The 24,902-nt window shown below is 38.9% G+C and overlaps 1 protein-coding gene across 1 annotated transcript in view; it reads left to right on the top strand.

The window, feature by feature from the left end:
• The window catches only part of MACO1 (macoilin 1), a 60,500-nt gene that overhangs the window by 10,649 nt on the left and 24,949 nt on the right, over positions 1-24,902 (top strand). Inside the window, exons 2-6 of the mRNA XM_025446950.3 lie at positions 5,095-5,236; positions 6,634-6,760; positions 11,282-11,405; positions 12,761-12,939; positions 14,155-14,656. Of these exons, the coding sequence (XP_025302735.1) occupies positions 5,095-5,236; positions 6,634-6,760; positions 11,282-11,405; positions 12,761-12,939; positions 14,155-14,656 (1,074 nt within the window). The remainder of the gene's footprint in view (positions 1-5,094; positions 5,237-6,633; positions 6,761-11,281; positions 11,406-12,760; positions 12,940-14,154; positions 14,657-24,902) is intronic.

Below are 24,902 nucleotides of genomic sequence, written 5' to 3'. Positions count from 1 at the left end.
ATCTTCAGAGCAGAAGCTGTATTTGTCCCCTTTGTTGATGTTGCTTTTTCCTGATACCCTTCCTTGTCATCTGTGCATGATCTCTCCGTCTACCTTCACTTTAAGTGTGTACTTCGGTAACAGCTTTACTATAGATCCAAAACACTTGTGTACTGCAGGTCATTCATTCAACAAACGTGTTGAGTTTCTGCAGTGTGCAGGGTACTGAGGATAAAGCAGGCAACAAAATAGGCAGCTCTTTCGTTCTTGTGGACTTTACATTTAAAGAGTTAATTAACTAAAGTACTATTTATTTATAACTGTGATTAAATGTTCCTGTGGTACAGGATGCTGTGTGAGCATGTGCTGGGTAACAGTCTTTACTGTGGGATCAGGGAGGCCTTTTTAAATGAAGTGATGTTTGTGCTGGGTGTTGAAGGCTGAGTAGTAATAGAAGTACTTCATTTGGTTAAATTGTACTTAGGTGGGGATCTGGTGTGTGATCCCCAGAAAGAAAAATAAGAAAATGGAAGAATTAACCCTGAACAGTGTTCCCAGTTGAGGGAAGGAGAGTTGAGGTTTGGAGATAAATACTGATTATCTAAGTAGATGATGTTTTCTGAGATGTGGTAGTGGAAGTTCCATGAGAGTGAGAGATTTATACCACGGGCCAGTACGTCCCAAGTTTTAATGTATGCACAGATGGTCTAGGGATCTGGTGAAAAAGCAGGCTTAGATAAAATAGGTCGGGGTGGGCCCTGAAATACTGCTCTTCTAAAAAGCTGATACGTGATGCTGATGCTGCTGGTCCATGGACCACACTTTGAGTAGCAGGACTATAATTACACATAATCAGATTTCAGTAGAAATATCAGCTGGACAAGAGAGGCTGGATGAATATTCTAGAGGTGATGTGGAGTAGGGAGAGGTATTTGATAACACAGAAGATAGCAGTTTCGTGTAAGAAATATCATGCTATATACTGAAAGCTAAAAGCAATTCACAGTTGCTATTACAGAGGTGACAGGAAGGCTAGGGATTGAGATAGATGGCCACTAGCACAGCCAGTAAAATATTCTACAGAGTCATTTCTGTGGTGAGGACCAAGTGAACTAAATGGCCATTAGTCTGCCTAGGAAAAAGGTCAGGTACTGAGGATTGATGGCCACACCATGATAATTACATGGGCTCCAGAAAATGATCTAAATGACAGCAGCTAGTGGTACTGGAGAGAAGGTGCACTTTAAAAAAGAAAAATGTTCGGTACCACTTCTCATTAATCATAGACGATTAATCCATAGGTGAAGAGTATTGCCAAATAGATTTAGGTTAAAAATGGTTGTAAATGGCAAGGGTAGGAATAGAATGGGGGAGGGGAAAGAAACTTATAGTTAATAAGCACTTTGAAAGAATCATCACCATTAAGCTTAATAATTGCACATGTCTCTTCTTAGTTTCACTGGCATCCGAAACAGAAGCTTATAAGACCATCAAAATTCACTATGTAATTGTGGAAACTATCTTTTCATTGTAGTTATGCTTAAATTTTTTTTCCTGTTCTATAATAGAAGTTTTATTTATGGGATCCCTGGGTGGCGCGGCGGTTTAGCACCTGTCTTTGGCCCAGGGCGCGAACCTGGAGACCCAGGATCGAATCCCACGTCGGGCTCCTGGTGCATGGAGCCTGCTTCTCCCTCTGCCTGTGTCTCTGCCTCTCTCTCTCTCTCTCTGTGTGTGTGACTATCATAAATAAATAAAAAAATTTTTTTAATTAAAAAAAGAAGTTTTATTTATTTTTATTTTGTATTGATACTTTTATTATTTAAATTCAGTAAGCCAACATATAGCAATCTTTGAATATTTGTTCAAGATATTTTATAGTTATTCAAAATGTGTTTGGATCAGAGAAATAACATCAAGTTATGAGCCATGTTGTGAACTGCATCTGTAAATGTGTTTTATATTTAATCACATTCTCTTCATGGTTTAAAAGAAATATTATAGAATGCCATAATAGCTTAAAACCTAACTTTCCCCCATTAGAATGTCATCTCTTTGGATTTGGCAAAATCTTGTGACCTTCAGAACATGGACGGAAAGGAATTAGGATTTCTACACTGATAAGCACTCACTTTTAGATTACTTTAAAATTTTTTACAGAAAAAAAAATTTTTTTTACAGGTACCTATAGAAGGATAATAAGAATTTGCTGATACAGAGGCCTAAGTGAATACTAAATCAGGCAACTGTTTTAAACTTTCTAGAACCCTGACGGCAGAAATGAATCAATAGAATTCAGCACTAATTCTAAAATAAAATCAAATTTTTTTAGGAGTTGAGTAAAAATTATTTATATATACTTAAAAGTGTGGTCAAACACATAATGTAAAATTCAGCATCTTAACCATTTTCAAGCACATGATTGTGCAACTAAGCTCTAGAACTCTTCATATAAAATTTGTAAAATCTGCTTTGTTAATTAGATCACCTCTTGATTTTTAGAGGCAGGCCCACCTAAAAAGAGAGCCTGAGGAAAGTTGAGTGGCATATATTTGTGAGAGGTCAAGTTTCCTCAGATATCTGCACTTCTAAACTGTGACTTAGTAAAGCTGGGTGTCAAGGAACATAAAATGTACGAAAGCATTCTTTTTTGCAAAAGAAATCTATAAAGAGCTCTCTCTCTTTTTTTATTTTTTAAGATTTTATTTATTTACTCATGAGAGACACAGAGAGAGAGAAGCAGAGACACAGGCAGAGGGAGAAGCAGGCTCCATGCAGGGAGCCTGATGTGGAACTTGATCCTGGGATCACGCCCTGACCCAAAGGCAGAAGCTCAACCGCTGAGCCACCCAGGCATCCCAAGAGGAACTCTCTTAAAGTCACCAACTTGGGCAGCCCGGGTGGCTCAGCAGTTTAGCACTGCCTTTGGCCCAGAGCCTATTCCTGGAGACTTGGGATCGGACCCGGGATCCAGCCCCACATTGGGCTCCCTGCATGGAGCCTGCTTCTCCCTCTGCCTGTGTCTCTGCCTCTCTCTCTCTCTCTCTGTCTCTCATGAATAAATAAATAAAATCTTAAATAAAATAAAATAAAGTCATCAACTTGAAAATGAGTAGTTCACTGTTACAAAGATGATCATTTATGTATTGCCTTCGGTTTCAATGATTGGGTTAGTACAAAGTATTCAACAGGCTGTCATTCTTTGGATCATCCTATCTAAATACTGCATAGTGCAACAGAAGGTTGCCTCCCAGACTGGGATCCTGCTGTGCCTTGGGAGCATTTGGGGCAGAAACAGTTGATTGTAGTCTACCTTGTCCACCTGGGGAGTGGTGACGTCTACACACAATGATGTACTTGCCACAACTCATTCACCTCACCCAGGCACAGCCCCTTGGGAAAAAGTATTCATCCGAGAAGTAAAAACATTTCCAGGCATGCCATTTCTTAAATGCCTTAGAAACAGGGATGAGAGGCTGTTATCACTTCTTTAAAACCTAGAAACTGTTCTAGAGACAGGGGGAAAAAACCTTTCAGTTTTAAAGCCAAGCAGCTTGGAAATCTAGTTTGAAATTAGATTTGTGTTCCTGAGTGCCTATGTGATTCAGCTGTTCCTTTTAGTAAAATATGCCTTGCTCTCCACTGGATCAGGGACAGATTTAATGGGTGAGAATGAGGGCCTCAGCCTCATCTTCATCTGGCTAATATGATTCTGGTGAAATGGAACTAAAATGTGAGACATAGAATGCAAGCCTGTTTTCCTCTGGTTTGCCTTGGGTTCTTTGTATAGCAAACCTCTTAATCAAAAATTATTATCAAGCCCTAAGACCATCTACTAAGAGGATTAGAAATTGCCCCTAGTTGCAAATTATGTGTCATTATGCTTCTGTATCATTGAGGGTCAGACCTATCTGTTTTTTTCATCTTAAACCTTGTGGCTTTAGAGGACTCAGAATCATCCCCAGTGCTAGATCTTGGTTTTGTTGTCTACCGCTACCACCCCCCCCAAGTTTATGGGTTTTTTTGTAACTTATTTTAATATACTTAAAATGGTTTATGAAAGTCTTTATTTTGTTGGTGGTGTGTATTCAAACAGCTAATGTAATCACATCAATTTTGAAATGTCTGTGTTATACAAGGCTCTAGCCCAAATCAAAGTGAATTTTAGGTATTTCCAATCTATATCTAAGAAAACCTTTTTTTTTTTTTAATTAAATGCCTAAACTTAACCTGCTCCAGAATTGACTGAGTTAAGGACATAGAATTAGGGGCTTATTAGTAAGGGTTTTATTAATCTGAAGGCTTCTATTATGTATTGTACAACTCATGAACTAGAAGAATGGACTTTGAGATTTTAATCTATGTCCTTACTTTGTTTGAGCTACTGCAGTGGTTAAGTATGTGTCCTGCCTGGCTTATCAAAGTCTGCTTCTACTTAACATAAATCCAGAGGGAACTGGAAGTACACATTTACATCTTAGCTAGAGCAAGGTTGAGGTGCTTTAGGATTTTTTTCTTGAATGTACATTTTGTGCTCTCACAATGCATAGTAGTAATTGGCAACTCCTCCCTAAGTTAATTTCTGTTTGGGGAAGTCATTTGGTTTTTGTTTGGCTAATGCAGGTGTATGCTACATAGAAAGGGAAGAAGAGAAAAGAGGGAAAAAGAACGCGTCAAGCATATAAGGATGTGCATCAAGAATTTCAAAGACTCTTCAAACAGATGTAGAGGGTTAGGGAAACAGCACATTTGAAGCCTTTCAATCGTGACATTTTCTTCTAATGAAGAATAGCTGGAAAGCTGTAATTTTTGAGAGTATTGCAGTATTTTAAAGTCAGACAGCACATTTTAAAATAGTGGTGAAACAGATTTTTTTTCCATCTTAAGTGGAAATAAGGATTTTTGGTCATCATCTTACATCAATAGTTGTGGGTCTCAGAGCAAATGCCAGAGCTTTTAAAATTTAGGTGGGTTATAGCAACATCTCTCTATCCTTTATCACCATTGTTTTCATGGTATATGAAGACATTTTTTTGTCTCTCAAAACAGTGCAGTTTCTTTTTCCAGTGTTTCACAAATGACCTTGAATTAATTCTTTATTTTTATACTTTGCAGTACATTTTTATACCTGAAATTTCTGGTAGTGTGGGCACTCGTCCTCCTGGCAGATTTTGTCCTGGAGTTCAGATTTGAATACCTGTGGCCATTTTGGCTTTTCATCAGGAGCGTCTATGATTCCTTCAGATACCAGGGACTGGTATGTTTATTAATATATGTTTTTCAAGTCTAAGGGATTTAATTTTCTCAGAAAATCTTCAGTAACTGATGATTTAAAAAGCCCACTGATCAAATCATTATACTCCGCCCCCCCCTTCTACCATTGCAGGGGGAAAAGAAGGGAAAGACCTGGGGAGGGAAGCAGGGTAGTGAAGGAAGCAATAGTTACCCAGTCCTACTTTGAAATATTTCTGGAGCCCTGTTACCATGTTAGTGATTGGGTTAGAGATAGAGTGAGTGGTGGTTCTCAAACTTCGTGGTCTCGGGGCCCCGTTAAACTCTTCAAAACTACGGAGGGTTCCAAAGAGCTTTTATTTATATGGGTTAGATCCATATTTACTACATTAGAAATTAAAATGGAAAACAAATTTGAATGTTTATTAATTCACTTAAAAATAACAAGCCCATTACATGTTAATGTAAATTACATTTTTTAAGTGGAAAATAACTATATTTTCCAAAACAAAAAAATTAGAAGATTGACTACATTTTTGCAAATCTCTTTAACATCTGGCTCAATGGAAGACAGCTGCATTTTCATATCTGCTTCTGAACTCCGTCGATTGCAATATTACATATCATGTAGCTTCTAGAAAAAGCCACCTTAGTCCTGAGTGAATGAGCATGAAAAAGGCAGATTACATCTTACTATCGTTATTAAAATGGTATTGACCTGGAAGACCCCCTGAAAGGATCTCAGAGACACCTGCACCCTTCCCCACACCGGGAATCCCCAGACCATGTTTTGAAAACTACTGAATTAGAGCAAGGGCACAGGCCCAGGCTTGTTCCCTTGGTTGACCTGCAGATTTCTTGTGTTCCATGGCCATACCATAAGCCTGGAACTCTTGTCCTCAGAAATCCAGAGCCTTGAAAAGCTGGCTTCAGGTTCATGTCCTCTTGGGAATACCTAGTGGTAGGTATGTCCTGAGAAGGGCTGCATTATTAAAATCTTCAACATCAACATAATTCTTACTATCATGGTTCATTTGTGCTCCAACAGCCTGTTCTTTAAGAATGAGGCTCTTTAGGAATATTTTAGAAGGAGAGAGGAGCCTTTTCTGTGTTAAAATTCTAGTTGTTTTAGGTCACCCACCTATGGAGTTCAAATGAACTTACTGTGATCCAGCCTCAGTTTGTTCTGGTCCAGTTCTTCTTCATGATTTGAGGACATAAATAGGATTACTTTTTAATGTTGGGTTAACCTCTACTTTTTATATGGTGGGTTTTAAATGTTTAAAATTTCCTGTTGTCACTGGCTCTACAGTTCTTGCATGACAGCTTCAGAGATTTTGTCCAACATGCTTTTGATAATCTGTGTTTGAAAATAACAAGTTCTAAGATATGTTTTTAATTTTGTTTTGTTTTTTCCTTTAGGCCTTCTCAGTATTTTTTGTTTGTGTAGCGTTTACGTCAAATATAATTTGTCTGCTGTTCATCCCCATACAATGGCTTTTTTTTGCTGCTAGCACATATGTATGGGTTCAGTATGTGTGGCACACAGGTAAGTCTTAATGGCTTCTTAGATAGAAATCTTAGATTCAAACTCTTAATGTAATGATTTCTTTGAATGCATTATTTGGAGTTGAGTTTAATATGGACATTTTTAAGTGGCCTTTTCCTAATAGATTATAGCTTTAAAATACATTTTATATTTTTTTCATGATTGAATGAAAAGTGTAAATCTTTATGATTTGACATCTCAAGTGTAGGCATTTTAATGATCAATTCTCATGATGAAGATTTTCTTTTTTCTTTTCTTTTCTTTTTTTCTTTTCTTTTCTTTTTTTTTAAGTTGAAGTGTTTTCTATTTAGGTAGACTCTAAGATAGCCATGTTCCACATAGGAAAGCTGTTCCTGGAGTTTCAGCTTTGCAAGGAATGTCTGAGGTCATTTAGTTGAACCCTTATTTGGCATAAGAATCCCCACAGCATCCCTGACACATAGTGGTTTAGTCTCTAATTGAAAGGCTACAGTGACAAGGAACTCAGCTTTTGGGGCAGCTGTAATAGAAAGTTCTTCCTGATACTAAGCCAGAATTCTCCTCCTTACACTTTTGACCTAGCACATCTTGACTGTTTGGGGGCTCATTTATCTCTTAGAGGATATAAGGAGGTTTCCCCCCACAAATATAGAGAAGTATACAAAACTTTTCCTTCAGATTCAAGGGGTCTGCAGACCATCCCCTCATGCCCCAACACTGCATCCCTGCGTTAGAGCCACACCAAAGGAATGTGGTCTCCCACCCACGGTTAACATTTCTTTAGAGATTTAAAGACACTGTTGTATCCTCTCAAGCCTTCTTGTCTGTAGGCACAACATCTCTGATTTCCTTAGCTTTTCCTTGTATGGTATTTGAAGCACTTTTGCCATCCTCATCTCCCTGATTCTTAGTGGTTCTCTTCATCAAAATGTGCTGTTTCTGGTATGTCCTGACTGGCAGGGAGCCACGCAGTCCCCTCCTTTCTTCCTAGAGCTGTACTTCTGCTGTCTCAAACTAAGATGAGATGAGATGTTTCCATAGCTCCAGTCCTGGAGTGGAATGTGAAAGCCTGAGTGGGATGCATGGGGATGTGAGGATTAGCTCTCAGTGTTAAACTTGTCTACCAAGCTGCATGAAACCTGATTCTTAGACTCTCCCACAAACTGTAGGTTTTTGACCACCTAGGGAGTGCCAGCTCCTAAAAGCTCTCTGGAGCAGCATTCATCCTCTTCTCAGAGGTGCTAAGAGGATAATGTTGGCCCATGTAGAACATACAGGTCAGCTCTGTTATTTGAAGTATCTACCGTGAGCATAGTTTTCTCCATCTTTAGCACTCTCTCATATCTGACTTGATTTATAAGCTAACAGGACAGTTCCTTAGTCTGCTTTCCTCTAAATAAACTGATTTTTTTCAAACTTTAGTTTTTCTTATATTTTCTTGTTCTGGGTCTTAGTTTCAAGTGAGTTGTCATTTACACTTGTCATTTTGTCTAGGTCTCAGTTTCTTCTTCTTCTTGTTCTTCTTCTTCTTCTTCTTGTTCTTCTCTTCTTTCTTCTTCTTCTTCTTCTTCTTCTTCTTCTTCTTCTTCTTCTTCTTCTTCTTCTCCTCCTCCTCCTCCTCCTCCTCCTCCTCCTTTCTTCTTTCTTTCTTCTTTCTTTCTTTCTTTCTTTCTTTCTTTCTTTCTTTCTTTCTTTCTTTCTTTCTTTCTTTCTCTTCTTCTTCTTCTCCCTTTTTTTTTTTTTTTCAAAGATTTATTTATCCCAGAGGTTGGGAGAGGCGGGTGATAGGGGCAGAGAGAGAATCTCTAGCACACTCCCCGTTGAGTGAAAAGCCCGGTGTGGGGATCCCATGACCCTGAGATTGTGACCTGAGCCCAAATCAAGAGTCAGCCACCTAACCCACTGAGCCAGCCAGGCTCCCCCATCAGTTTCTTCTTTGTCAGGGGAAAGTGGAATAGTCAAGATAATGTCTGAGGAAGCCTTCTAGCTCAACAATCCATGACTCTCATGAACTATAATGATTTCCTAAATTACTTTAATATTGTCTTAGTAGTTTGGAAAAACTACTCCTGTAACTATTAACAGAACCTATTGGGAATGAGTTCAGTGGGTGACCTACAGAGCAGCAGTGAAGCTAATATCCTAAGTGATACTGGCCTCGCTTTAGCCCAAGGCTCATAAATGTATGCTGGAGTAGTTAAGTTGTGAAGTATGTTTTAATTTGGGTTGATTAATGCTCAAATAAACAAAACAAAACAAACTTCGTGTTCTTATTGGGCCGGACAAATATGAGTACAATTTATATGACTTGGGATTAATTTCTCTTAGGACTTGTTAAAATTTAAAATTCTTAAGTTTATTAGGAAGGATTGGCAAAATTATATATTGCCATAAAATAATGATAATATTACATCGTAAATTTCTTTGCTGTTAAGAGGGGGGAAAAAACAGGATACAAAACTCTGTGTACAACATGAATCTTTCACTTGCTCAAAAATATTTTCAACATGATTTTATTTTATTATCTGATAAGTGTAGAAATATAGATATTTTGTCCAAAAATTTCTGGGTTTTTTTGCTGTAATGTGTTTATTATGTATATGATAATTTTAGAAATTAATAGTATAGGGAGTTAGAGAATATAAATTTTTGAAATGAATTTGAAAATGCATTATCCTATGGGTTGCTGTCTTTGTACATTGTGAAAATGCCCCTTATTTTGTAAAGTTAAATCTGTAAGAGTGGTTGAGGCCATTCACTGCCTTCACAAAGCTTCCAGCATTTTCTTACTGCGTGGACTAGGTCTCAGGGGATTTAGGTTCTTCTTGGGAGCAGACCCAGTATTATCTCTGTGAACTTGGACCCAATTTGTATAAACTCTGGGCCTTCCTCTACTCTTTAGTATAATAAGGAGGTTGGACTAAATGATCTTTGTAGTTCCAAGGTGCTATGATTTTTCTTTTGTTTCATCCCAGAGGTCCTTAGTAAAAAGCCATTTAGTCCTGATTTCCCGCCCCTGACTTGCTGTTCTTTCTTCTGTAACTCGCTTGCCTTACACAGTCTCAAATGAGTTCTTTCCAGAGTTATTGGGCCTCATGTCTATGAGTCCATCTCCGTTTAAAAAAAAAAAAAAAAATTTAAACATGTCCTGACATAGACCTAGCCTGCAGATTTTGATTCTAAAAATCAGTGAAAATTACCTCATTGTTTGTATTTTATTTACTGTATTGCAAGATATTTCTATAGGGTAGATTCTTGGAAATGGAATTTCTGGGTCAGAAGTATATCTTAAATTTAATTATACTGAGAAACTTCCTTCTAAAAATGTTGCTCCAATTTATATTTTTGCCAAGTATGAGAATGAACCCTTTGCCTTACCCACCCTCTATTGACTTAAATTTTTGCTTATCTGATAGGTTAAAAAAACGGAATCTCCTTTTTAAAACATTTGTATCTCCCTAATCAGTAGTGAAGGTGAACATCTTTTCATGTTTTTTAGCCATCTATATTTTTCTTTTATAACTTGCAAATTCTTTTTTTCAGTTGCCTTTTTATTAATTTGTAGGAGCTCTTTGAATGGTAGGGCTGTGACTCCTTTCTTTTACATATTGTAAATAGAATGTTTGTCTTTTGTCTATGATTCAATCATATCTCTTGTCATAGAAAAGACTTCAGTTTGGATCATATTCTTTTTTTTTAGATATATTAATTTACTTTTAAAGAGAGAACATGCAAGAGTGCGGGGGAAGGGGCAGAGGGAGAGAGAGAATCTCAGTCAGACTCCCTGCTGAGCATAGAACCTGATGTAGGATTCAATCCCATGACCCTGACCCTGAGATCATGACCTGAGCCAAAACCAAGAGTTGGACACACATCACCCACTGAGCCACCTGGGTGCCCCTGGATCATATTGCTTTTTAATTAGTTTGAAAGTTATTGTAGGGGCACCTGAGTGGCTCAGTTGGTTGAGCGTCTGCCTTTGGCTCAGGTCGTGATCATGGGGTCCTGGAATCGGGACCCCGCATTGGGTTCCCTGCTCAGTGAGAAGCCTGCTTCTCCCTCTCCCTTTGCCCCTTCCCATACTCATGCACTCTCACTCTACCTCTTTTCCTGTAACAAATAAATTTAAAAAAAAATTTTTTTTAAGTTACTGTAGTTGAGAGAAAAGTGACAGTTCCCAGAGGGAAGGAGCGTAGGGGAGGGGCAAAATGGGTGAAGAGGAGCCAGAGGTCCAGGCTTCTAGTTACGGAATGAATGTCACATTAGTAAAAGGCACAGCATAGGGAGGAGTATAGCCAATGATACTGTACTAACCTAGTGTGACTACACTCGTGGTGAGCACAACATAACCTATAGGGAAGTTGAAGGTGTTGAATCACTATGTTGTACCCATGAAACTAATGTAACATTGTGTGTCAACTATACTCAAAAAATAAAAAATAAAAGGAAAGTTACTGTGGTCAAACTAGTTTCCCAAACAACCCATCTGTTCTGGTAGTTTAATTTATCACTGATGCTTGTCTTTCTGCTGCTTTCCCACAGAAAGGGGAGTGTGTTTGCCCACAGTGTCCCTCTGGATACTCTTTGTTTATATTGAAGCAGCAATTAGATTTAAAGATCTCAAAAATTTTCATGTAGACCTTTGTCGTCCATTTGCTGCTCACTGGTGAGTATTATGCATATTCTTAATCTATAATTCTGTTCAGTGTGTTCAATGTAAAAGGGTAAGTTCAATTCTAAATTTTTCCTTAGAGATTTTACGCGAACCCAGAAGACAACATAGCATAGTGGTAAAGGGCATGAGGCCTCTATTCAGGCAGACAAGTGTCTGAACCCCAGCTCTTTTCCTGAACAGCATTGTTGCCTTGGACATGTCACCTCTGTAAGCCTTAGAGCTCTCACCTGTTATTGGGGACCTGTCTTGCAGAGTCATGAGAAAGATGAAATGAGGGGATATATGTTAAGTATTTAACTTAATTTCAAGCACAAAGGTGTCTGATAAATGTTATCTATTTTTATTATAATCAAATAATTTCTAAAATGTCCTGATGAAATATGTGGCTGTTTCATGAAGCTTAAATGAACTGACTTAATTTTTGCTAATATGGCAGAAACCAAAATAAACAGGAATCAACTAAAAAGGTATAGTTTCCAGTATTTGAAAGTCTTTTCACATGCAAGTGAATTAAATGAACTCGGTCAATAAAACTTGTCACTTTGAATTTGCAGTGAGATCACATTTAGACTAATTATAATTTATAAGTTTGAATGTTAATGAAGCTTAATAATGAGTTTTGACAGTGTTTGTAGAGGCTTTGAAATGATACTAGACTGATGAGTTGGATGAAAATATTTCAACTTTTTATCCCAGGGGTTAGAGTTATAAGTACAGCTGGTTTAATTTGGTGGGACAAAACAAATGTTGGCACTGATATTAATACTTATTTAAACGATTCTTGAAATTATTTATGACAGAGTATTTTTGAACTGACTTTTCAAGAATAGCTGGTTGACAATACCCCTCAAGTGGCAAGAATAAAGTAGTCACCTGAATTGACACTGGCTGTGATATTAAAAATGAATTTGTGTGCCTTTTGGTTTTTTAACACAGTGTTTACTTATGCCCACTCATAAAATCTCTACCCTATTAGTTCTTAAAAGCATACTGATGCCCAAGTTCTAATAGTGCACAGAGTTGTTCAATGTTAATCAGAGACATTAGCCACTATACCCAACAGTCACTGGGTTAAGTTCTTGAGTTGGCTTGAAGATTGCCAGAGTCTAGTGGGCAACCTCTTATGGTCTAGTAGTCGTGCTATTCCCTGGGGGTTTGTTCTGTGTGCCAGCTGCCTCTCATTTCCATAGCAGACGTTACATATATTTATGTGTGTACTAAATGCTCTACTACCGATCATCAGCTAGAATTTATTTCTTAATTTCCATCATAGGTGCCTTAATGTGCTTTATGCATGTGTTGTTTGTGTTTAACTGGCAATTACTGCTAGATTTTCTTCTTTCCAGCATTGGGTACCCTGTGGTGACTTTGGGCTTTGGCTTCAAAAGTTACGTAAGCTACAAAATGCGGTTGAGGAAGCAAAAGGAAGTGCAAAAAGAGAACGAATTTTACATGCAGCTTCTTCAACAAGCTCTCCCCCCAGAGCAGCAGATGCTACAGAAGCAAGAAAAAGAGGCTGAGGAAGGTAGGTCTTTACCCTAAAGCTGTGTTGGCTCAGAGATTAGTCATTATTTTGTCTATCAATAGAATCCCCCCTGCCACCACCCTCCCCCCGGAAAAGTTGGTAGGACTTTGGAAGATTCCCAAGGATTTTCCTGTTTTCTGGTGTTCCCCTTCAGGGCTGTTGCTTTGTTTGGTCATGAAATACAGGGTGTGGGTTTTTTGCCACCTAGTGTCTAAAGATCATGTGCTTTTAGAATGTTTATTTTATTTTATTATTTTTATATATTTTATTTTTATAGCTTATTTTGTATTTCAATATTTTATTAAAAATATTAAAACTATTTATTCTCAGTAGCAATGTATATATAACTATGTGAGTTTGTAATTGAGGTAAACTAAGAACCAAAGTATAAGCAAGATCGAGAGAAACAACTGTTTTATAAGTTAAAATTATTCTGAAGAGAGCAAAGGTCCCATTCTAAATGATTCATACAATGAATGCAATGTGGATCTTAAGGTGAACTTTTCCTAATAGGACCTCTCTAATGAGCATATATCCAATACAATAGATGAATTGACAGTTCGCTTTGGTTTGGAGTCCTGTTTTTAGTTGGTATATACCAAAATCTTATTCTCTAGTATGGTGCAAAAATATTTCTTCAAGTAGACCTGGATAAACTGGAATGTGTAGACCTCACATAGAAAATTCTTTTTGAGTGGTCTAGTAAATGACATAACTTCTTATCTCAGTGCTAGAGTCAAGGAAAGGATAGATGCCCTGTATCCTAACATCACGCTTCTCCTCTTGTTTCATTTCATTGCTCTCTTTTCAGTAAAGCTATTAACAGTCTGGTTAGCATTTTTTAAAATATGGCCTCTTAAGTGTCTGACCTACCTGGGTCCTCTCATCCCAGTGATAGATAAGTTTGATTTGACTGATATGTATGATTTAATTATAAAATCCTCATCTTATTTTCAAAGCCAAACGTATAATGGTTTGGTGTTTATAAATGATGGTTATTTTCTAACCGTACAGCTTCTCAAATTTGTCTGGATTTGCTTCCCAAAGTTAGCATGATCTGGTGTAGTTATTGCTTCTAAATGAGTTTGCAAATTGATATAGTGAGTCTCTAAGTGTAGACAATGCAGTTTGTTGAATCAATCTGTGCTGTGTTTTTATACAACTAAATATTCCGGTATGGGTTTTTTGTTTGTTGGTTTGTTTTTGGTATTGTAGCAGCCAAAGGATTGCCTGATATGGATTCCTCGATCCTTATACACCACAACGGAGGTATCCCAGCCAACAAAAAACTCTCTACAACTTTGCCAGAGATAGAATACCGAGAAAAAGGAAAAGAAAAGGACAAGGATGCCAAAAAACATAATCTTGGAATTAATAACAACAATATTCTACAACCTGTAGACTCAAAAATACAAGAAATTGAGTATATGGAAAACCATATCAATAGTAAAAGATTAAATAATGATCTTGTGGGAAGTACAGAAAATCTTTTGAAAGAGGACTCATGCACTGCTTCCTCAAAAAATTACAAAAATGCCAGTGGAGTTGTGAACTCCTCACCTCGCAGTCATAGCGCCACAAATGGGAGCATTCCTTCCTCATCTAGTAAAAATGAGAAGAAGCAAAAATGCACAAGCAAGAGCCCAAGTACACACAAGGACTTAATGGAAAACTGTATTCCGAATAACCAGCTAAGCAAACCAGATGCACTGGTAAGGTAAGTGCGTGCTGTGTCCTTACTACCACTTTCCAGTAAACCTGACTTAGGTCTTGAAAACCATACATTTCCATATGGGCCTGTAGGAATTGTTTGTAATAAGTCAACTGCGACTGTTGACTTTGTGGGATTTGACATTTTCGTGTTTATTTCACATGGCTTTGTGGGACACCTAGTGCCATTGTCCTGAAGCATTGACTCCAGCTCTTTCCAGTGTTCTGAGTAAGAGGTGACAATGATTTCTTTGCACATTTGACCAATTTACATGTAACTTGATGCTTCCTGTGGTATTGAGAGACATATCTGTAGTCCTGGTCCTTTTCTGTTTGCATAAGCAAAGTTCCTATGGCATAGACCCCAAACAAAGAGTTTATGTCCTGTTCATGCACATCTCTTTGTCAGACAGGTACAGAAGTTGGGGTGTGGTTGATGTGAGAAAGTTGTCCTTACCACCTTGTGCTTGTTTTTTTATTCCACCTAGGTAAATACAATGTTAGACTTAAATTTTAATCAGAAATGTTCCTTTTCCCATCTTTAAGTAAAAGAATAACATTTTTGTATTACCTTGAGTGGCTCAGCCTTAATTTTGCTGTGTTTTTTATATTTTCTAAAATACACATATGTTGGGGTGCCTGGGTGGCTCAGTTGGTTAAGTGTCTGCCTTTGGCTCAGGTCATGAGGTCCTGGAATCGAGCCCCACATTGGACTCTCTGCTCAGCGGGGAGCCTCCTTCTCCTTCTGCTGCCCAGCTTGTGCTCCCTCTCTCTCATTCTCTGTCAAATCAAGAAAATCTTAAAAAATAATAAAATACACATATGTTCCTTTTACCTTATATCTTTCAATTTGGAAACTGGGATCTGAACTAGACCTTTTTTTATGTGTAATTCAAGAGGATAATTATAATTCCCTCCCTCCACTAAGTTATCTTATATCTCTCTTCCTTTGGCTTAATTAAGAGCAGACAATTTATTCTAGGAGGGAAGGTTTCCAGTGTTATAAATTATATGAACTAGATTATTAATTTGTCTTAATTTTCTCGCTGGCAGTTAGATTAAGGGAAATATATTTGGGTTCTACTGCTAAAGGCTCTAGAGATTTCAGAGCCCATGGCCACTTTTAGAAGCGTACCATGCTGTTGATGGTGCCAGGCTGGCATCCACATCTGTTCATTATGACATTCTGCCCATGATGCCCTGCAGAGAAAACACTCAGCAGAGAACCCTCCTCCAGGCACCCATGGGAGAAAGGCCAATTAGTTGACCTATTTCAATGGAAATGTCCCACAAATTTACTTTATGCTATAAACAAAACGTGTGCCACAGGCTTTTTAACATCCTTTCTCCTACACAATTTTAATAATAGCAGTCAAGGCAAAACAGTGTTCCTCTGTTGGGTATTGCAGAGAGAGCAGACAAGGCTCAGTCTTGTGACAGCATCTCACCTGGGCCACAGTTGCAATGTTGATCGACTGTACCACCTAATCTGCCTTTAGTAAAGAAGTTCAAGGACTCAGATGGCCAATTTTCCTGCACGTGGGTCCAGTGGCCCTATGTCTCATCCTGGGTTGTATGCTCTTCCTGTGGACACTAACGTGTGCTCTGATGTGCCTTGATCTGGAGGGCCCCAGATATTACTCTGTTTTAGGAGACACCTGGTGTCAAAAACATAAATAGAAAATATTATATGTAAATAGTTTTATAAGCTTCTAGAGGATTATTTTCAATTTCTAATATATTCTAAAAAAATAAGGAGATATAAATATCTGACAACAGTGGAGAAATTTAAATAAAATATGATCCATCCATTTGATGGGCTTTTAATATAGACATTACCAAATCATATTTTTGAGCCATATTAAACAATATAGAGAAGGGCTTATGACATAATAATGAAGAAAGAAAAGCAATTTTATCAAAAACATCTTTTGTTCCTAATTGATACAGTAAAATAATTTGAAGGGAAAGGAACTAAAATGATCACAATAGTTACTGCCCCATGATATTGTGGCTTTAATTTTCTTTATACTTTCATGCATTTTCCAATTTTTCTAAGATGAACGACAATGGAAGTTTATAAAAAGAAGAGTATGTGAGCAAATTATTCAGCTTGGTTGTAGGAGGCCTTATCACATTTCCCTCTCTCCCTTCTTGCCTATCTCTTATTTCCTCTTGTTTGACTTCATGTATGCTTTGATGGATATTAGTAAGACTGTAACTGATCCAAACCTGACATGTTTGAGTTGTTAGCGAGAGAGTGGGGTTGTTATCTTAAGATGGAGAGGGGCTGGATTCAGTGGCCCATAAGGCTCCTTCAGGTGAAACGTACATGGACTGACCATGTGTAAGCAAGCCCTTTGCTGCTGCAGACATACCCAGGATTGTGTACGGACCAGGCTGGCTGTGGGAAGAAGATTGATCTCCCACTTCCTGTTTTACAAATTTTTTTTAAAAAATCATTTGAAAAACCAGTACTGTATTATTAATAGTACATTAATTGCAAAACATTCTATAGTATGTGTATATCTCAATATCATGGTTGAGAACCGCTACATATGAGGAACCAATTCTGTGACTTTGGGGGGAAAATTCATTAGTTACACTACTTTCAGAAAGAATTCTTGTAAATCAGTGTGGCTGTGAAAAGGTTTGATAGCTATTCCTTAGAAGGAGAAAGCAGTCTTTCAGGTCTTTTCTCGACCCTTCCGAGCTCCATGGATCCTCTTCAGTGTGCTATAGACCACAGGTTGGCAAATGACTACACACAGGCCAAAGCTGGCCCGTTGCCTGTTTTTGTAAAAAAATAATTTTATTGGAATACAGCCACGCTCATTCATTTATGTAGCATCTGTGGCTGCTTTTTTCTTTTTAAAAATTTATTTACTTACTTGAGAGATAGAGTATGCAGGGGTGCAGGGGAAGGCAGAGGGGGAGAGAGAGAGAGAGAATCTCAAGCGGATTCTTTGCTGAGCTTGGAGCCTAAAGTGGGGCTGGATCTTATGACCCTGAGATCATGACCTGAGCCAAGACCAGTAGACGGAGGTTTAACCAACTGAGCCACCCAGGTGCCCCGCATCTGTGGCTGCTTTTGCTTTTGTGTTACTACAATGGCAGTTGACAGAGACCATATGGCCGATAAAGACGAAGATATTAACTGTTTAGCCCTGTATAGAAAAAGTATGCTGGGGAATCCCTGGGTGGCTCAGTAGTTTAGCACCTGTCTTTGGCCCAGGGCGTGATCCTGGAGGCCCAGGATTGAGTCCCATGTTGGGCTCCCTGCATGGAGCCTGTGTCTCTCTCTGCCTCTCTCTCTGTGTGTGTCTCTCATGAATAAATAATTAAAATCTTTAAAAAAGAAAAAAGAAAAAAAAAAGTATGCTGATAGATTGCTAAGGCTAAGGAAAGTAGGGGAGGGTGGGAACTTGGGAAAAATATTGCCTGTAGGATCCTTCCAGGAAGAGTTCAGGAACTTGCGAAAGCCAGTCCAAAGTCCTCTCTTCGTTTGAAAAATACATCTTACAAAATGACCTGATTTCTGCCAGCTTGATTTTTGAACTCTTTACCCAAAATATTTAGAAACAGATGTGCAATGTGGGTAGCCAAAATATTTTTAATTTTGACCTGAGAAAAATTCTAGATAAAAACAGAAAAAAGAATGAGAAAGATCAGTTATTTTACTGAGTGCTGTGGCCATAGTGTTTGTGTGGGCTTTGTGTCCAGCTTTTTTCACTTAAATTCTATTGAGGGGTGCCTGGGTGGTGCAGTTGGTTGGTTAAGCGTCCAACTCTTGGTTCTGGCTCAAGTTGTGATCTCACAGCACTCATTGCAGAGTCTGCTTCAGATTCTTTCTCCCTCCTTCTCCACCCCTCCTTGCTCATGCTCCCTCTCTCAAAGAAATAAAATCTTTTTAAAAATTATATTGAAATCATTTTGTCAACCTAGCCTAACCCTCTTTTCCCTGAATGTGGAATATTCCATTGCAGGTGTGTGAGATCACTGAGTAGTCACTCTAAGATGGGGCAGGTCAGGGTGACACCTGAGCTGCTTTCCTGCAATTTCAGGGCCTGCAAGCAGAAGAGGCTACCATTCTGTTTGCACTTGGCTCAAAGCTCTCTCTCAAATACAGCCAAAGACTAGAGGTGTTCCTTCTTGGTGATTGTTATTTATTTCAGTATCCTGGTCAAGAAAGAATTTAGAACTGACTACAAAATGTAAAGTGATCCTTATTCTCTTTCTTTTTAAGATTTTATTTATTTATTCATGAGAGACAGAGAGGTAGAGACATAGGCAGAAGGAGAAGCAGGCTTCTTGCAGGGAGCCTGATGCAGGACTCGATCCCCGAACCCTGGAATCATGCCCTGAGCCAAAGGCAGACGCTCAACTGCTGAGCCACCCAGGTGTCCCAGATCTATATTCTGTAGAAATGTTGAAGCAGAAGTCTCTTCCTGGTTCATTTCTAGTCTACTCTTTTTTTGGTACCCAAGACAGAAGATTCATCTTTTTTTTTATATAATTTTTAATGCTTGTTCTTAATAAGATATCACCTTTGACTTTAAGTTAGGTGAATAGTATCTGGTATGAAGATTCACAAAGGGAAAGTATGCCTAACAAATATGCATTTTAACAAAACTGAGTAGAATTTAGAATGGTGATTATTTTTTTGGAACTGGATGAGTTCTCAGAGGCACCTAGACCAGCCTCCCCAACTCTGTCTTTTTATCAATGAAGTAAATGAGCCCTGGAAGATTATATAGTCTAGGTGATCAAGCTACAGCGGCAGTGCCAGGACCAGACCAAAGTTTCTTGACTTCTTTTTTTTTTTGTTCTAACCATGCTGCTTTAAAAAGATCTATCAATCTGCTTTATTTTTCTCTTTATATTTTTGTTTTTGTGTTTTTGTTTGTTTTAAAGGTGCATACAACTAAAGCTGGCTCAAGAATTGGCACCAGACCTAGATTTTTAAGCTCTCGTGGCTAAAATCTATAGAAGAAATGCTTAGAACTTCAGAATTCATTTATTATTAATTTATGAATTATTCAGAATTCATTCATTTTCTTTTTTATAGAGATGCTGTTCTAAGTGTTTTTAAAATTCTTGCTCTTGCCCAAGTACACTTGGGTGTACTTAATCTCTGAACATAAAGGGGCCATCATCCACTCAACCCTTGAAAGCTTATAAGGTCTCTGAGACTTCATCTCTGATGGAACTAGCTTGGGAGTTACTCTGGTTCAGACAGCCCAGAACCACCCACCATGGAATTTGCCCTTTTGGGAGGAATAATTCTGGAATAGGCTTCACTTGTCACCTGCAGATCTAAGAGCCCTGAACTAGAAGACTTGAGACCAGGGATGTAAAACCATCAATTTACCCTGAGGCAAGGCCACTGGTGACAGCTTGGAAGGCCTGGAATCCCCAGGATTGGGGATTGTTATGATAGTAAGTTCTGGAGAAAGTTTGAAGCAAGGGAGCCAGGGAGAGCCTTTTCTTCAGGGAAACACTGAAATCTGGGGAAAGCTATACTTTTGAATACTCTTTCATTCCTTTAAATGTATTTTTAAGCACACCAAAACGTAATTACTTATACCTTATTTCGTTCATATAATTTTGCTTATTTGGAGACTTGAAATCGGGAATGGTACGGGGAAGGTAGAGGAGAAAATGTTTATCAGAATTTTTCAGATAATCTCTAAGCACGTCATAGTCCTGACTCAGAGAGAGAGGAGGGGAGGAGAGGGATAGAAAAGGACTTTAAGAAATTCTGACTCATTCATTTATACTGAGGAGATTGAACATTCATGCCCGGGGACTGACTAATATTACCAGACCTAGATCTTAGAGAAATATTTTTGGAGCATATGGATTGATAACAACATATTTTATTTAAAAGGCTATACAATGTTCTAGTCCATCAATGAGTATATAGAGTATTGGGGTGGGGGGGTTTACGGGCTGTGATGTGTTTGCGACTCTTTACTTTCGGGTTTAAGCTGGTGGATATGCAGAATGTCATTCCTCTTCATTCCACTTTCTAACCCATATAAACTATATTTGTATTTATGATTCTAGGTTGTTGGGTTTTTTTTTTTTTTTTAGATTTTTATTTATTTATTCATGAGAACATAGAGAGATAGGCAGAGGGAGAAGTAGGCTCCATGCAGGGAGCCCGACGTGGGACTCCATCCTGGGTCTCCAGGATCTCGCCCTGGGCCGAAGGCGGCGCTAAACCACTGAGCCACCGGGGCTGCCCTGGATTCTAGGTTTTTCTTAAAAAGAGGGACAAAAGTAACCAGAGTTAAAAACAACCAGTTTTCCCATTTGACTGGGCTTGCTGGTGGCACAGATTGCCCAAATGTGGTTTGACTAGCAGTTCACAGTCTTCTGTATTTCTGAATTTAATCTTATCTTCCAAATACCATCATTTGAGATTGTTGTGTAACCCCTGCCTTATATAAGCCTCCCTAGTATGATCTTTCTCATTGGGGAAAAACAATAGAAGATAGTTTTTTGTTTATTTTTAAAGATTTTATTTATTTGAGAGATAGAGAGCAGGAGTGGGGGAGAGGGGCAGATTGAGAAGCAGGACCCTGGGATCACAACCTGAGCTGAAGGCAGATGCTTAACTGACTGGGCCACCCAAGCACCCCAACGATAGGAGTGGAAGTAGTACTTCCTAGTTTTCATTTCCCCACATTTCAAGTTGTCTATGCACAACTAAACATTATATATCCTTTGAAAAGAAAGGGCCACATTTTTGGTTACTGATCTTTAATAATCCGTGAATTCAGTATGACTTGGTGTGAATAACTAAAAAAGACCTATATGAAGACAGAATCCAAGAAACTCCTATTTTGTCTTCTCAGAGAAGCTTTTCAAAGCAACAAGAAAAATTAAGGGCAAATGCTATATACCAGAAGAACAAAGAGACACCAGTTCTTAGAACTGTCCCATCTTTCCTGTCCCTTGCAGGAGGCTATCTAGGTACTTGCCCATCTCAGGTTAGAAATAAGTGGGGCTGGCTCCTAGCTCCAGGGGCAGGGAAGGGCAAGGAACTTGCTGGTGCCAAGTTGCAATAGAAAGTTGGAAAGAAGATTCGGTGCATGGAACTCAAGATTGTAGGCACAAAGTGAAAGTACAGTCCAAAGTTGACCTGACTATGATGAAGAAACAAGATAGAGCAGTCACTTCAGGAGGTAGAGCTGATGAGCATTCCTGCCTGGGACAGGTGCCCCAGGGAAGATGGCATTTTTATGGACTATTCCAGCCCTCCCCCAAGGCCTGAAGAGTGGGGAATCACAGTGGTGTGAGTGGGAAAGGTTACAAAGGATTCTCTTGGAAGATGGAAACTTATCTTAAAAGAAAGATTTTCAGCTAAGTTCTCAGGTACACAGAAAATTATTTGAAACAGTTCATTGTAGTTGATTATAGGGGATATTTACTTTCTATATTGCCTGTTTCTATATAGTTTGAATTTTTACACAGGCTTGTTATACCATAATAGAATGTAAGCTCAGTATGGTCCGAGACCTCTTTTTCTCTTATCTGCCATGGTACACAGAGTAGATACTCAACAAATGCTTGTTGAGTGAGTGTTACCTTTGTGTAGGGAAAAAATTAAAAAGAGAGGGGGAAGAAAAAGATGAGCCTCATAAGTGCAGTACAGTGTAGTTCAAAGTTGAGTTGCAGTGCTGAGGCTTTTGAAGTTAGGAAAGCTAAATGTTACATCAGACCAGGCCAAGCACCAGTGTCCAGTGTCCCACTATTTGTTGCTCTTGAGTAGGTTGTTAACAATCTTATTTCTAAAACATAGTGTACTTTCCACTCTAAGCCCTTTCCCTTGGTATTTCCTAGGAAGTTTTGAAATTTAGTACTCTTTGAATACCATTTTCTTTTTTATAAAAAGTTTTATTATTATTATTATTATTATTATTATTATTATTATTAAAGTGAGGGGAGTGGGAGGGCAGACAGAGAGAGAGAGAGAATCTCCAGCAGACCTCCCACTGAGTATAGAGCCCCACACGCTCTCAGGACTCTTGAGACCATGACCTGAGCCAAAATTGAGAGACAGGTGCTTAAGCAACTGAGCCACACAGGTGCCCCATACTATTTTCTAAGGTTCTGCAGGAGGTTCAAGAATTTCTGGAAGTTATAAGGTGCAAGGGGGAAAACTCTGAGGGACTGCTCTCAGAAAGGCCATTTGCTTTAGCAGTGGATTAGTTGGGCTTCAGGGACAGGGAATCTAGGCACAATCCACACCTCAGCCAAGAACTTGGAAGAAATCTGTTTGCTTGTCTTACTCATCTATCCTGGTGAGTCTGGCCCTCTCTCTCCCCACCCCCCAGCCCTGGCCATTCATTCTCCTTGTCTTTGTGGTAGCTGGAGAGGGAGCTCAGATCCCACGGTTCTGCTCAAAGTAAATCCCCCAGGTTAGAGTGTGTGGACTGTTTGTGTATCATCTCTGGTGCTAGAGGGAGAATGGTGCCTTTGGTTGTTCTCGTTTGCGTTTGAATAGAGTTTGCTCTGTGTCTGGAATAGTTTGTGGAAGAAAATCTGACCTTGGGAGACCGGGATTGGGCTTTGGGGCTTTACCTTGGCTGCTTCGCTTGCGTGTGCCACCTGCACGCGCAGTGTTGACAAACTGGGGCTACAGCATGACTTGCCTGATACCCTCCCCAGTGAGGGCAGGCTGCCAGAGCCGACCTTCCTGCTTCTGCAGGTACACACGGTAACTTAAATGTAACAGTATCATTCTTAGTTAGAATGAAGATTATGAAAACTGGCCAGTAGTTAGAGGTTCCAACTAGAATAAATTTGTTGGGGGATCCCTGGGTGGCTCAGTGGTTTAGCGCCTGCCTTCGGCTCAGGGTGTGATCCTGGAGACCTAGGATCAAGTCCCACATCCGGCTCCCTGCATGGAGCTTGCTTCTCCCTCTGCCTATATCTCTGCCTCTCTTTCTCTCTCTGTCTCTCATGAATAGATGGGCAAAATCTTTGAAAAAAAAAAAAAGAATAAATTTGTTGGATATAGCTCTATCAAATTATCTGGAAATTTTTAAGTGGAAAAAATAAATAGTAGAGCCATAGTTCTATTTAGTATGTTTAGCATATTTGTTTTCTGTCTCTGTGGAAAAATGTTTTGATTCATGTTTGTGGAGCATTGCTTCTTAGCAGACATGATTTATTGCCATTTCTGCCATATTCACAATATTTATGGTACCTATAGGTTTTATTTGGTTGGTTCTGTTTATATTAATTCACAATATAGTTTGAGTTTATTTTAACCATTGTAGTGATTTAAAACTATAATATTCTGAGATATAAGAAGCATAATTTTATACTTAAACAGTATAATATTTATTTATTATTATAAATAATAAATTATGAAATAAAACAAATTATTCGGGGCAGGGAGTCCACGTTAGAAACATTTTTTATGTTGAGTGCTAAAGAGTTTATTCTAACAAAACAGGGATTTCTAGTTAGACAATTGGAAAGTTTCCTCCCCAGAACTTAGAAGGAACTACTATAAAACTTTGTGTTAAATTCTGAGTCAGTACCCCTGCTGGCACATAATGAATGGAGATTTCCAGCTCAGGGGATTAGCGGTGGATTCCCTGAAGGGGAGGCACTCCAAGGAAAAGGAACTATATTCTTTAAATGTTACTCACGCTATCATTTAGAAACTAGCTATTTGAATCCTTGACAGCCAGTGTGGGCATACTTCGGTCTTTGCAAATCTCTGAGACCTTTTTTTCTAGCCAGCTGGGACTCTTAGGACTAGAGCAAGTTTTGGTTTCTCTTTTATGGGAAGAATGACAGCTCCTGTCTCATGAGGTGCATTTCATCTCTCTTGGTAGAGTGTTGTAACAGACGGGAAAAAGACACACGGAACTAATGAACTGGAAAAGACTGTTGCCCTTATAACCTAAAGCTGATGTTACAGAGGCGGCCTACAGGAGTGGGACAGGACACAGGCAGGAGGGGACAGGCTGGCATGGGGGCAGGGGGTACCATCATTTGCATTCACTACCACACCTGGCCCCTGAGAGTCTGGGAGCACATACCCTTCCAGTGGGACAGCCGATCGTTACCTTGGGGAATGGCAGGCCTAGTGTTGCTAAATTTTCTGAGATTTTGAAGAGATGCCAAAGATAGATATCTAAGTCTCCCAGTTATAAAGTCAAGGAGGGTCAAACAAAACATGTTTCTGGGCCAGATTGGCTTACCAGTTTGGAACCTCTGCACTTGAC

This window comes from Canis lupus, chromosome 2, assembly GCF_003254725.2.
Source record: "Canis lupus dingo isolate Sandy chromosome 2, ASM325472v2, whole genome shotgun sequence".
NCBI lineage: Eukaryota > Metazoa > Chordata > Mammalia > Carnivora > Canidae > Canis > Canis lupus.
Note: the sequence above shows the minus strand (reverse complement) of the source record. Positions and strands in the feature narration are given on the sequence as shown.